The sequence below is a fragment of the Crotalus tigris genome, unplaced genomic scaffold (genome assembly GCF_016545835.1).
Source record: "Crotalus tigris isolate CLP2741 ecotype Arizona unplaced genomic scaffold, ASM1654583v1 scf7180000024437.13266115, whole genome shotgun sequence".
In the NCBI taxonomy this organism is placed as follows: Eukaryota; Metazoa; Chordata; class Lepidosauria; order Squamata; family Viperidae; genus Crotalus; species Crotalus tigris.
Genome location: NW_024100606.1, coordinates 7,045,010 through 7,059,298, shown reverse-complemented (window position 1 = coordinate 7,059,298; position 14,289 = coordinate 7,045,010). Strand labels below are relative to the sequence as shown.

At 35.4% G+C, this 14,289-nt stretch overlaps 1 protein-coding gene across 6 annotated transcripts in view; it reads left to right on the top strand.

Moving 5' to 3' along the window:
• KCNH6 (potassium voltage-gated channel subfamily H member 6) overlaps positions 1–14,289 on the top strand; it is a 179,208-nt gene that overhangs the window by 29,734 nt on the left and 135,185 nt on the right. For all 6 annotated transcript variants that reach the window (XR_005555194.1, XR_005555193.1, XM_039331548.1 and 3 more), the window contains exon 2: positions 4,512–4,742. Coding sequence is in view for 4 of the 6 variants with exons in the window: in XM_039331548.1 (XP_039187482.1) it covers positions 4,512–4,742 (231 nt within the window). In the remaining 2 variants the exon portion in view is untranslated. The remainder of the gene's footprint in view (positions 1–4,511; positions 4,743–14,289) is intronic.

Genomic DNA, 14,289 nt, shown 5'->3' with positions numbered 1-14,289 from the left:
AAAGTGTCAATCTACCACCTGTGTGCTTCTTTTTCTTTATCTCATCTGAACATGATATTCATATCCTACTTAGTTAGGCATGGCTAAATATTTCATGGTTTTTGGTGCAACTCTCTACAATACCCATGATTAGGGATTTCAAAGAAACATGGTTCAGCTAGGAGCAAATCTGCTTCTTGCAGCAACAGTATTATTGATTCTCCTTCAAAAAACAATAGCAAAGAACAATGTGATGAGGATAGAAATCTGTTCCCTCCTTCTCAAAACAAGTGAATCACTCCATTCATCTCTACCTGCAATCTAGCTCAGAAGTATCCATGGGGGAGGAGTCAAAACAAGCAAGATGGCCGACCTTTTTCTGGGTGCATTGATATCATACAACTGTAGAAAACTGGCAGGAGCTGCATTGCCACATCACCATCTTGCCCATTTTGAGACCTCCAACTGACACCATAGATTTGGTTGCCTTCTTTTCACCTGCTGATGTTTTGAAAGTTTCTACTTCTGCAAGACCCAATGATCATAGAGTCCCCTCAGAAAAGAAACCTAATTTTTTGAAGCCAGCAAGGAAGAGAGATTTTCAAGAAATTTTTCTACAACATAAAGACTCCCAGTACAGACACCAATGCTAAATTCTCATTGTCTGGTCACTAAGACTTGCAAAAACTAAGATTTGTAATAACTGGCTGTGACTGTAATGCTGGTAAGTCAAGAGAAGGTACAGAAGCATTTCATTAGCAATCTGATGTGAATGGAAGAGTGAGTTATACTTATTTATATCCTTTATTTCTACAAATAACTCAAGGCAGCAAACATATCCAACACCATTTTGTCCTCCTATTTTCCCCACAACAACAACCCTATATGGTGGGCTGGGCTAAGAGCAAGTGACTGGCCCAAAGTCACCCAGCTGGCTTTCCTAGCTAAGGCTGGATTTAAACTCAGGGTCTCCAGCTTTAATCATTAGATCAAACTGGCTAAAATATCAAACATATTACAATGCAGTAAACTCCAGTGTATTCAGATAAGAAAATGGAGGGGAAACAGAAATTAATTTTTTTAACATTGGAACGGTCTTTAAATCAAATTTATGGTCAGAGGACAAGGCATAGAAGTAAACCACTACATGTATTAAATCAATCAGGAAGATAAGTAAAAAGCATTAAAAATAAATAAATACAAATCTGCTTAGGGAAAACAAATTAACAAGACTGCTGTACAATTAATGGTCCCACAGTAATAAAAATTGCTAGTAATTTGGCTATCTTTTTGGATATATTTATTGAGCTGTCAGCTAAATGGAAGCAAGTGTTCTCCTCAGCCAATCTTGCATGACCATGAGTCAGAAAAGAGTTATTAATTCAATGGCCTTCTCCTGTAAAAACAGCATTACTAAAAGACATGTAAAACAATTTATGTGTCCTCCAGAGGCACAGGCAAAGACATTCTTGAACTGGAACATTGTGAAATCTTCTTGCCTTATATCAGGCTGGGGTAAAAGCTGCCCTGTGAGATGGACAAAGGATGTTTGCTAAGCATTTGACATGAGAAGATAATATCCTAAAGACAACATACCAAGGTGTAGCATGGCATAACAAGTAGGGACAAGTCCTGCTGAATACTTATATCAAGGGTGCTTTGCTTCAAATTTAATCTAGGCTAGGAGTGATCAAATAGTTAACAGAAAAACTGTAATAGCAGGATCTCCTTTTTCCATGAAAATACCCTTATAAAATCAAGAGGGCAAGGTATGACCAAAGAAATGTAATTTAATCCAGAATTTCAGATAACAGAATTCGCATACAAGTTTCAAAAGAAATTAACTCAGATTCCAGTCTTATCAGGTAGCTGGAGCTATTCTTGGATACTTGGAACAATTTCGGAGTGAACGTCCAATGGGATTTGGGTTATGATGAAGCAAAAATCTGCACTATGCAACAGCTGACAGCTAATTTCTTGGTTTTAAAGATTCTAATGGCTGCTATTATTTCCATTTAAAAGCCAATGAGCCTGAGCACTAATAGTTATCTACCAGTGGTTTCTAACCTTTCCAGCTCAGCAGACCAGTGGAAGTGGCAGTGGCAGCAGAAGAGGGAGAAGAGCGGATGGTTTTGCACCCGCCACGCCATTTTCACAAATGCAGCTTTGCATGCGTGTGCACACACAGGCTTGCCCACATCTTCTGCAGTCTGGTTCCAAACAGACCGTAGCCTGGCACTGAGTCGCAGCCTGGGGGATGGGGACCCCCATCCTATACTGTACTATTCATTCCAGGAGGCCAATGCTGGGAGGCTACCCTAGGTATCTATATCTCCAAGTTCGCTTCATCCTGCTCATTAAACAAGTGTCCCTGCAAGAGATGTTTCATTTAGAAAAAGTGACTGATTTTGTTATAGCTGATGACAAGAGCACAAGAGACTTTGTTTCAAGCCTCTTTAATCAGCATATAAAAGCACTAATACAGAACTGTTGAAATTTAAGCAAGTGAGCAAACCCCTCACTCACTAGCACTGATGAGATTGCCTAGTCAGGTAATGAAATGTTTGCAAGCAAACAACCCTGCTCAGAGAGTATCGTTTAATTTTCTATTGAATAATGGGAAATGATGGGAAAAAATTTTTTAAAGAGATTTTAAAAAGATTACTCTTTCACAGTATTTTTTCCTATACCAGTCAGGTAACCAAGATGTGGCATAGAGTTTATTGATTTCACTTTTCAAGATAATTGATTAAATAATTTTTCAAACCCTTCCTATCTCCCATTTTGTTACTGAGATTATAAGAAAGCTGTTCCAATCTATGGTTGCTTGAAGGGAAGAATCTATATGAGTAAACAATACCAAAATTGGCCCATATCAATCCACACTCAACAGAAGCAATTCTACAGATGTTAAAGTTTTTAAGTTGTGTGATTAATTTTGCAATCTCAGTTGGGAAGATTGATTGCCAATTTGGTATGGCACCAAGGCTGAAAGTCAATAGGGGAGGAGTCATTGCTAAATGAATGAATGTCTATGTGCATCTATGAATTCACCAGGCAATGCTGCATGTAAGACTTCATGATATAAATGTTACTCATACCTGTTACAGTTAAACCTCAGGTTCTTTCAGTTTGGTCATGTTTGAGCTTGGAGAATTTTCCCATTTTGTATAGCTTATTAAATCAGCATCACTGCAAGCTTATAATCAGAGAACCTAATATATAGTGCTCGACTTCGAAATTCCATTGGAACTAGAATTTCCATTGCAAGTCATTTGTGATTAGAAGTCGAATTAACACCAATTTTATGGCAATTTTTATGGTGATCATTTAGTGAATCACCATGATTATTAAATGAATCCAGCTTCTCCAATGAGCTTGTATTGCCAGAAATTAGCAAAAAGTTTACAAATCATGATTGCATGACCATAGAACATTGCAACCAGTTGTAAATACAACTCAGTTGCCAAGCTCCTAAATTATAATCACATGGCTGCAAGGGTGGTACAACTGACATGCGAATATATATTGTAAGTAACTTTTTTCAAGGCTTTGTAACTTTGAACTGTTGTTAAACATATGATTGTAAGTCGAGGACTACATGTAATAAATATAATAAGCTAATAAATAAAAGGAACAATAGTGGCAATCAGATCGATATTATTATTCAGTCATAAATGAACAAAAAAAGTAGAAGCACAAAATCACCCAACCTAAGAAAATACATCAAAATCTTAGTCAGAGAAAAAAGTTACAAACAACAATACTGTATTTAATAGTACTGTATTCACTTTCTATTCAATTGTATTGATTAATCAAAATCAATTAATCTTTAAGATAAGGTAGAGAATGTGACAAATTTGTTTAATTGCTTGAAACTACAACTGAAATGTAGTTCTTTGTTGAAACTATAGTTTCCTGATTTTATGATGCAATATCCAACTGAAGAATATACTCAACAATTTACAGTATATAAAAAGGAAACGTATACAATGTGTACATTAGATGAAACATATGTGAACATGTTTGTAAATTTTAATGAGAAATTATTTTTTTTTTAAAAAAATCATTTCTATTTTGACCTTGTTCCTGAGTTAAGACTTTGAGTCTTGTTAGGGAAAATTAATCCATGGATTAAGCTTCCAAAATAATTGATATAATTCAGGTCTGAGTATTTTTTTAAAACCAGAATATAAATTTTAAATTTTAAAAAAGCAGTTGGACTCGAGCTACCTAAAAAAAAAAAAAAAAAAAGAACATGGCAACAAGATTCTCAGAAGGTAATTTTGGGTAATATGATGAAAAGAGAGAAGGAACACCGTAGTATATTCACCTTCCATTAACATCTTATGATCATATCTGTGCAATAACATTGATCCATTCTACAGACCTGGTAAATAGGTATGTAGGTTCTTTTTGTTCCATGAAGTAGGTTAATGTAAATTGCTATTTGTGCCCTTCAATCATTTTATTCTGGTTTGGTTAACAGTTTAATGGTAATCCTTGGCATTTTCTCCCATTTTCCTCCTTAGATCGCAAGTTTATTATTGCCAATGCCCAGATGGAGAATTATGCTATCATTTACTGCAATGATGGCTTCTGTGAGATGTTTGGTTACTCTCGGGTAGAAGTTATGCAACGGCCTTGCAGCTGCAATTTCCTCACTGGGCCTGACACCACACCCAACTCCATTGCGCAGCTGGGACAAGCGTTGCTTGGATCTGAGGAATGTAAACTGGAGATCCTCTACTACAGGAAAGACAGTAAGCATTCAAACATTTCTTTATTTTCTAGTCCCAGGTACGTGCCATTTTCTTTTTTTAGAATTCAAACTTTTTGACGGTATTATATGGTCTGGACAGGACTGTAATATTAAGCGAACAATACCACTATATAAATATCCAGTATTGAAAATTCAATACGAAGATGATTATTTTACAGAAGTCTCTAAATTATGGCAAACAGCAGTGCCTTATATATAGGAATAGTGATTCTACTATGCAGTTATGTCTGCTTTTAATAACTTAAATAACCTCCAGATCACTTACCTCCTACCCCCTTTTAAGCTAAGAGGAAATGTGCAGTCCAAAATCAGAAGATGAAAAAAACCCTTACAAATGAATAAACCATGTCCATAGTTTAGATATAAGAATATTATCAGTCTTGACCAGTCACTTGACTTCTAGCTTAGTTCCACAGAATTATTTTAAAAGTTCTTGTCTCTTCCGGTGGATCTGCGCGGGCGATGGCGGCTACTTTGTAGCCGTCCTCCTGGGTAAGTGTAATGAATCGCTATGAACAGCGGACATCAGCTGTTCAGCGGTTCAAAATCCCCCTCCCGGGCAAAGGGGGGGGGGAAGAGGGTTGTCTGAATAGAGGTAGAGCCTCTTATGTACCCCCAATTCTTTTTGGGGGGGGGTGACAGAGTGCTCCCATGGAGTTCAGACTGTCTCCGCTTCCCAGCTGCTTTTGTCCCTAGGGACAAAACAAGCCGTTGCAACCACCTCCGCGTTTAAAGGGAACTGGTGAGTTTTTTTCAGAAGCGGACAGAGTTGATTAGAGGATTTACTTTTTGCTTTCTTTGACTTTATATGTATTTTAAGTTTAAAGACTTATTTTCACGTTTATATTCTCTCCTTTTACTTTTTACTTTTTGCTGAAAGGGAAAGTAAAATGGCGATCGGCAGACTTTCCGGCGTTTTTGTTTTTTTTTAATTGGGAAGCTAGAATGCCGATCGGTTTCTTTTACTTTCTCTTTTCTTTTCTTTTTAATGATTGGATGGATTTTAGAAGCATTATTATTTTTGTTGTTTAACTTTTTAGTTTTGTTTTTTGTATTTTTAACAGTCAGGCTTCTTGGTGTTTAAGCATTATTGTTTTTGTTTGACTTTTTCGCTTTGTCTTTTGTGCTTTTAAAAGGCAGGCTTTTTGGTGTTTTTTTCTTCCCCTTCTCTTTCTTTTTCTTTTTAATGATTGGAATGGATATTTTAATTCCTTTTTTCTTCTTTCTTTTTTTTAACTCCCTTTTTTTTTCTATTACAATGATCTTCTTTTGAGGGAGTTATAATTTTCTTTTGAAGGAATTTTTGTAATTCTCAAGAAAGTTTTTTTTAAGATGGCTCCAAAGCGTCCAGGGACTTCTACAGTTCCTAAATCAATAGTTCCACCCTCTTCTGTGGTCCAGCCAACAATTGTGAAGGATTTGCAAGATATGATGGGAAATGTTACAATTCAAATTAGGGCAGAAATGAAAAAGATTTTAGAGGAAAATAATAAGATTTTGAGGCAAGATATAGTTTTGGCTTTAAAAGGAGTTGCTTCTGTTCTTGAAAAGTTGAATTCCCGTGTGGAAGAGGTAGCAGAAAAAGTGGAATTAATGGAGGGAAAAATTGAAAGTATGGAAAAAGAAATGGAAAATGAGATTCTTATGCTTCAATACGGACAAATGGAATATGCCTTAAGAATTAGAGGCTTGGGAGAGTCCTTGCAAGGAGATCTGAAAGAGATGGTTGCAAAGGACTTTGCTGTGATTTTGAATAAAGAAAAAGAGAAAATACTTAGTGAAATTGAAAAATTATTTAGAGTTAATTCCATGGTGGCAGTGCAAAAGAACTTGCCAAGAGATGTGGTAATTTACTTTGGCAAAAGATCTCTACGCAATGAAATTATACAAGCTTTTTATAAGAAGAGATTTCAAATTGCTTCACAAGATGTCATAATCTTAAAGGAGATCCCATCTAAAATTTTAAGAAGAAGAACTTAAAAAGAGACGAATCTCGTTCAGATGGGATGTTCCGATTGGAATGGTGGTGAATTACCTGGGGATATGTTATAGACTTAATACTGTTTCTCAAGCAAAAGATTTTTATACTACGGTCCTGGGGGTATGTTCATCGCCATTTATTAAGTTTAAAGCTTTCGAAGAAAAGAATGTAGAATTACAGTTTGAAGAGCCTATATTTATGAAAATTGGGGAACCTTTGCTTGAGAGGTCTCAACAAGTTCAGATTGAGGAGCAGAAGACAACTTGTGTAGCATATAACTGTAAAGAAAAGCAGCAACAGAAGAAGGCTAAGGAAGCCTCACATCTAGTGGTTTCTGAATCCGTGGGAGAAGCAAGACTTATAAAGCCTTTGGAGCAATCTTCAAGGGTGGAATTGTTGTCTGAAGAAGTGGAAAATGGGAAATCTCAGCTTGAGGGGTCTCAACAAGCTGAGAGGAAGGGGCAGAGGACAACTCGTGTAACATATAATTGTAAAGACCAACAGAACAAGGAGTTTAAGGAATCCTCACATGTATTGGCTTCGGAGTCTTTGGGAGACTCAGGAATTTTGGAGCAATTTTTAAAGGCAGATTTCAAAGCATTTCTCTCGAGCTTGATAAAGATAAGGATGGAGAATGAAAATTAGAGATTGATAAGGATGGAGAATGAAGATGGACAATTGAGACTGATAATAATATCAGTATGATAAGGATGGAGAATGAAAATGGACAATTGAGACTGATAAGGAAAACTTAAATGTTTAATGTGTTTATTGTGGATGAAATTTGTTATTGATAAATTTGTGTTTTGGAGGGAGTTTATAAAGAATGATAATAATATCAGTATGATATCAAAAGGTTTGGAGTATACTACAATGTCTTTAGTGTTTGGGGTTTTTTTAATTATTATTATTATTATTTTTAAGATGGAATAATGTGTTTAGTGTTTGGGTTTTTTTAATTATTATTATTACTATTTTTAAGATGGAATTTGATTAAATGTGTATAAGGGGATTCTAATGTTTTAAGTTTTAAGTAATGTTTAAATTTGTGTTTCGGAGGGAGTATAACTTGTTTAACTAAATGTATTCAGATTTGTTTATGATTTATATTAGATTTTATATTGTAGGTATAGATGTTCAAAGAAAGTAGTGTTTAAAATTGTGTTCTGGAAGGAGTTTATATAGAATGATGGATAATATTATAAGTATGATTAGAAGATGTTTAGAGTATATTATAATTTGTTTAATGATTCCAATTACTATTTTTTTAGAGAAGATAATTTATTTAATTTAAGGTATTTAGATTTGTTTAGGATTTATATGTGTTTTAAGTTTTTTTTTTTTTTTTTGAAGCAATTTGGACAAGCCTGTAATCAACTCTGGGAGGGCTAGGGGAGGGTTAGGGAGGTTTGGGGAGTTGGGGGAGGGTATGGGAGGGTGGGTTTGGGGAGGGGATTTGTCTTGTAAAATTTAAAAAACTTTCAATAAAAAAAAGTTCTTGTCTCCTAATCCTAGTAATGAATCTAATATTTTGCACCAGCAAGATTAATATTTTGCATTAGTCAATTGACTAATTTTCAACTGACCCATTATTGCTAACTGTACATAAAACATAGAGCATAGAATCATAGGACTGAAAGGGGCTTCAGAAGGGTTATGGTGCAACCCATTGCTCAAAGAAGGAGACCTCATTGCAGAATAATGTCCAATCTCTTAAAAACCTCCAGTGATAGAGAATATACAACTTCTGGAGGCAAGCCATTCCACTGATTAATTGTTTTCACCAACAGGAAATTCCACCTTAGTTCTAGTTGGACTCTTTGATAAGTTTCCATCTGTTACTTCTTATCTTGCCCTCAATGCTTTGGAGAATAGGTTATAGTTTTACATGATCTTGAAATTATCCCTCTGTTGATACAACCTAGGACTGCATTAGCTTTTTTTGGCAATTGCAGTTCATTGCTGGCTCATATCTAAGTGGGGCTCTACTAAGACATCTAGATCTGTCTCACAATTGCTACTATTGAGCCAGATACCACCTATCTTATATCTTTTCATTTGTTTGTTTCTTGCCTTATGTTTCTCACCACTGAATTTTATTTTGTTAGATAGGGTCCAGTGTTCAAATCTGTCAAGGTCTTCACAATCTTGAATCTACCATCTATTCCCACCAGCTTGGCATCATCTGAAATTTGATGAATTCCTCTTCTATCCCCTCATCTAGATCATTTATGAAGATGTTGAAGACTACTGGGTCTAAGACAGAACCTTGAGTTACACCACTGCATGTTTCCCTCTGTGTAGATGTAATTCTATTGAGGACTACCCACTGGTTGGTCAGCCAGTTGTGAATTCATCTGGTGGTGGTACTACCAATCCGACCTTGTTCTATCTTACCAAGAAATAGGCAGTGGTCTACTTTGTCAAATGCTTCATTTTTTAATTTATAAACAAATAAATACATACATAAATAAATATTAAGTAAATTATATCCATAGTGTTTTCCTTATTCACTAATTTAGTTATTTTTTCAAACAAGGCAATGAGTTTTAACTGGCAAGATCTGTTTTTAATATACCTATGCTGGCTTCTATTGTCTTGGTTTGTAGGTGCTCACAAAAACTCTGCTTTTCTTTTCCAGGATCTTCCCAGAGGTCCATCTGTAATTTCCTGGGTCCACTCGCCTCCCCCCCCCTTTTTTTTTTTTTGTAAATTGGAATCACATCAGGTCTTTTCCAGTCCTCTGATAGGTCTCCTATGCTCCAGGATTTTTGAAAGATATGGTTCAATGGTTTTGAGATCACATCACAGCTCCTTCAGAACCCTGGGATGTAATCCATCTGTCCTGGCAATTTGAACTTTTCTTGAGTGGATAGATGATCTCTTATCATTTTTTGCCTATTTTGTATTCCTATTCTCTCTTCTATGGTGCTGATATTGTGGGTTGGACTATTTTTTTCCTTTTGTGTGAAAATAGATGCAAAGAATGAATTAAGCTATTCTGCTTTCTTCCTGCTACTCATCACCTCTTTGTCATCTTTTTCACTGATCATCTCCCTGACTTTTTCCTTGTTTCTTACATGTTGAAAAAAACCCTTTTAGAATTATTTTTGGTATCTGTTGCAAGTCTCAGTTCATTCTGAACCCTAGCTTTCGTGACTTTGTCCTTGCAGATTCAAGCTATTTGCTGGTATTCTGTTTTATATTTGTCCTTTTATTTTCTCAGTTTGCCAGAGAATTCTTTATGCAAATATGCTGGCTTCATCTGGAGTCTCTTGTTTTTCTTTCTCTGTGTTATTGTGTTAAATTGGGCTTTTATAAATCTAATTTTTCTGAGTTTTCAGAGCATCTTGAGTTGTTTTTCCCTTTAGGATTTCCATCCATGGAATCCTTCCTAAACTCTTAGTTTGTTGAAGTCACCTCTCTTAAAGTCTAAGATATTAGTTTGGCTATGTTCAATTATTTGTGCCTGAATTATGTTGAATTCCAGTATAACACAGTCACTCTCCCTCAAACTTCAATCCCCTATATAATTTCAATTCTGTTAGTAAGAATTATAAGTCTAGCAGTGCTGATCCTCTTGTTCCCCCCTTTCTCTTTTGGATGACAAAGTTGTCAACTAGGTTTGTAAGAACCTGTTTGATCTCCCACTTGATATATAGTTTGTCTCCCAGTTAATATCAGGATAGTTCCCTATTACTACTGTGGTGAGTTTCCTGCACACCTTAGATAACTGATGAGCAAAAGGTCCATCTATTTCCTCTACTTGATTGGGTGACCTGTAGTATATTATCATTCTTTTTTTTTCTTTTTATATTAATCCACATGCATTCAAACAGGCTTTCATCCTTGGTTTTACACATTTCTGTAGAGTGTAGTGATTTCTTAATATAATACAACTCTTTCTCTTCTTTTATTAGGTCTATTTTTTAATTTTTCATATTCTTCCAGAAGTGCATTCCACTCATTAGTTTCGTGTGACTAAGCTTCAGTAATGGCAACTATATCATACTGTTCTCATGTATAGTACTTCACATTCATCCTGTTTGTTCCTCAAACTTTGACATAAGTGTTTAGGTTACCTGGGACCTTTATGGCTACATCTCCTGTTTTATATCCTCTTCCTTCCCAGCACTCCCTGTTTTATGAACCCTTCCTTCCCAACACTCACCACTTCATTGTTTGACTGGTGTCTTGGGGTTTATGCTTGGAATTAGATCCTAAATATCCTAAAGATTGGTCATAATCCTTTGATATTTTCAGATTCTTTATTATATCATTCATCCCCACATAAAAGAGGAGAAAGGTACAATAATACTAAAGATACAACTGACTGCTTTCATACTACTTACTGCTCCTGAGCATTTTGCCTTTCAGAGTAACATGAGTCTTCCAGCCTGAAGTTTCTCTTTCTTGCAACATAATGAAGAATAGCATGGTGCCCACTGCTCCCAGTCATCACATTTCTTGGCACCAATCCTTAGGAATCTGGCAAATGTTAGCAACAGATATCTTTTCAGTGTAATATCTGTTTATCATTACTACACCATGATAATCAACTGCAAAACAGAAGTCAAAGCAGGTTTATGATTTCCAGAGGCAATGTGCTGATTTGATTTTATAGTGTTGGCCATTACACGATAGCAGAATTCCAAAAGTTTTCTGAGGCCTAGACTGTTTGCCAATGGCATAGCTCAGGGGTGAAGAAATTATAGCTGCCACCATTCCAACCTACATAGTTAAGAGTAAGAATAGTTGGGAGTTCATCATCCTGAAAGATACCATAATGTAACCAAACATTTTCTATTTAAGGCAGCAAAAACAGAAGCACAAAACTATGTCTTAGCAGAACATACTTCTGCAATTAATATTTCTCTTGCCCAGACAACATCATGAAAATAAAGTCTACAATGAAATATTGCTAATCATAAAAATATAAAGCAGAATTAGATAAAATAAAAAGAAATATAAAAGGCTTATCATGAATACCTATAAAACGTTCAAAGAATTGCATTCTATTAGGAAAAACTCACTTGTAAAGTGATTTATTACACTGATTTATTATTAGAATAAGATTTTGGAAAACTTAAGTATTTACCTGTCTTGACTTGTTCACACAGAGTAATATTAACAGATCTATGTGTAACTAATAAGTTTTCTCTCAATAATATCCATATTTTGAACTCAGAATAAATGTGGCAAATGCTCCCTCTTGCACACTTTATTCTAACAGCCATACTTAATTTTATCCAACATTTAATATCTCCTGAATTTGGGATGTTAAGAACATTGTTGAGGGCATTGCCCATCCAAACATTTATTAGCAGCCAGGAACACACAGCTTAGAACAGGGCATGCTAGATTCAAAAGTTGATAAAGAATTTAAATTATACAACAAGCATCTATTCCACATGCTATCATATTTCTTTCTGCTTTTCTCAGGAGAACTATTCTGCAAACAGTAAGTAGTAAATGCTTTTCTTTTCCTCTCCACATGAAAGGCTGCCAAAGAAGGAACAAATTATTAGAAATCTGATGTGTTGTCCAGAACTTTAAAAAATATTTTTAAAAAAACATTTGTGCTGCATCTTTTATTTTTAATGGAAGAAAAAATAAAATAAAAATATCATAAATTGTTGTAATGTTCTTGGTACTATCTGAGTTTGGTTGTTTGCTTGTAGATGTTTCATTATTACTTATTGACAATGATGTTATGTACAGGGTTAATGAAACTTCTGCAACAAAACAACCAAAGCACCAAGAATTCTTCACTTCATCTCTGAGCTACATATATTCTCTTACACATTAGTTGTAAATGTTTCATCATTCTTATAATGATTTTAAAATATGGCTACTGGGGAGAAATGATACCAACATCTCTGAAGAAACAGTTTGCTACTCTTCCTCAATGAACAGTTGGCCCAATGACCTCCGTGAGGAGAGAAAGGGCTACACAGAGCAGATCATTGTAACAATTAGGGCAGATGATCTTTCTGCATTGTCTGCTACTGGTCCTCTTGGCCTCCATAATAGCCACTGATATTTATGAATGGAGTAATAGCATGTAATCAATTATCCATTTGATTGAGAATGTCCAGTATGTTCTTAGGCAGCTTTGGAGGAATGGAAAGGCTGACATTTTCACGAATGGAGAATATCAGCTCTGGTGGAAGAATTATAGTTAGGAAACTAACTTTTGTGAGTATGAAAAAATTGGATAGCAAATGTGTGCTAGGAACAGGAGATAATGCCTGTGAGAGGAAGGAGAGAATTGGCATTCCAAATAGGGAATATTATGTTCTGATCTGCATTCTAATAATGACTTTTGGGTACCTTTCCTATGGGCAGCAATGCTTTATCTTCTGCTTCATTGCACAATCCACTACCTTCCTACCCAGTGACAGCATGGAAAAGAAGTCAGTGTTCTTCACAGAGAAACCAGTGCAGATTTGAATCAGAAGTGGCAATGCAACTTTGTTGAGGATCAGTCAAAAGTTAATTTCTTTACCACCTATTTGACAGCTGAGCTTGACAATGACAGAGTGCAGCAGCTCTGAGGTTAATTACAAAGTAAGTCACTTCAGCAACAAGGCATGGAGAAGAAAAACTGCTGAAAGTAATCCTTACTTCTGCTCTTAAAGAAAACACCAAAACCTCAATCTTGTGAGTTTTAGTTAATAATCTAATGAAATACCCTAGGCCAAAAATCAGTATGTCCCACTTCCATGGAGACATAATATATTTTTGCAATATCAGTTAGTCCGTTACTCTGTGCTGAGCATGGGAATTATGCTAGTCCATAAAGTGGTATTATGTTCCCTCCAAAATATAATTTGGATGTACCTCTTTTTTGCATTATGGTTCAAATATCTCTGTCATTTGCTGACTACAATGTAGGTTAAATATTCATGTTATTCAAGAATCATTTGCAGGGGAAAGGTTCCATTAAAAAAATCCTCCACCTTTGTCCATCATGTAATAGAGACAGCATCAAATAGAGATGGAATGAGGCTTAAACAGTAGACGGAAAAAGAGAATTCATAAGATGGAGAGAATCTTCATCAATGGAAACTGAACAGAAAAGTCTATCCAATTGAGGAGGAAATATTAATGTTGAGAATAGCAGGATCAACAGCAGGATGATTCAAGAGTAGTCATGCCTAAATGCAAAAATGCTTTTTTTGTCATAGAACGCCCAGAACAGAGTTCCGGCACCTTTTTTGGATAGAGTAGGGTAGGCAAGGCGGGTTGTATGACATGTGTGAGTTCCGGCACCTTTTTTTTTTTTTTTTTTTTACAAAAAAATCATTGCTAAATGACTAGGAATAATACGAAGCCACAGAGCAATAAGAAGAACTGAAATTCATGAAGTTCATTGGGTAGGAAAAGATGCTAGGAATTCTTTCAAAAATCCAGGAGCAGATATATTTTAAACATTGCATAGATTAGTGATATCCATGGCACTTTATAGACAGTAGTAACTTTAATAATTGAATATGCTTACTATGACAACAGGTAGATGTTAAATAAAACAATCTTTTGCTGT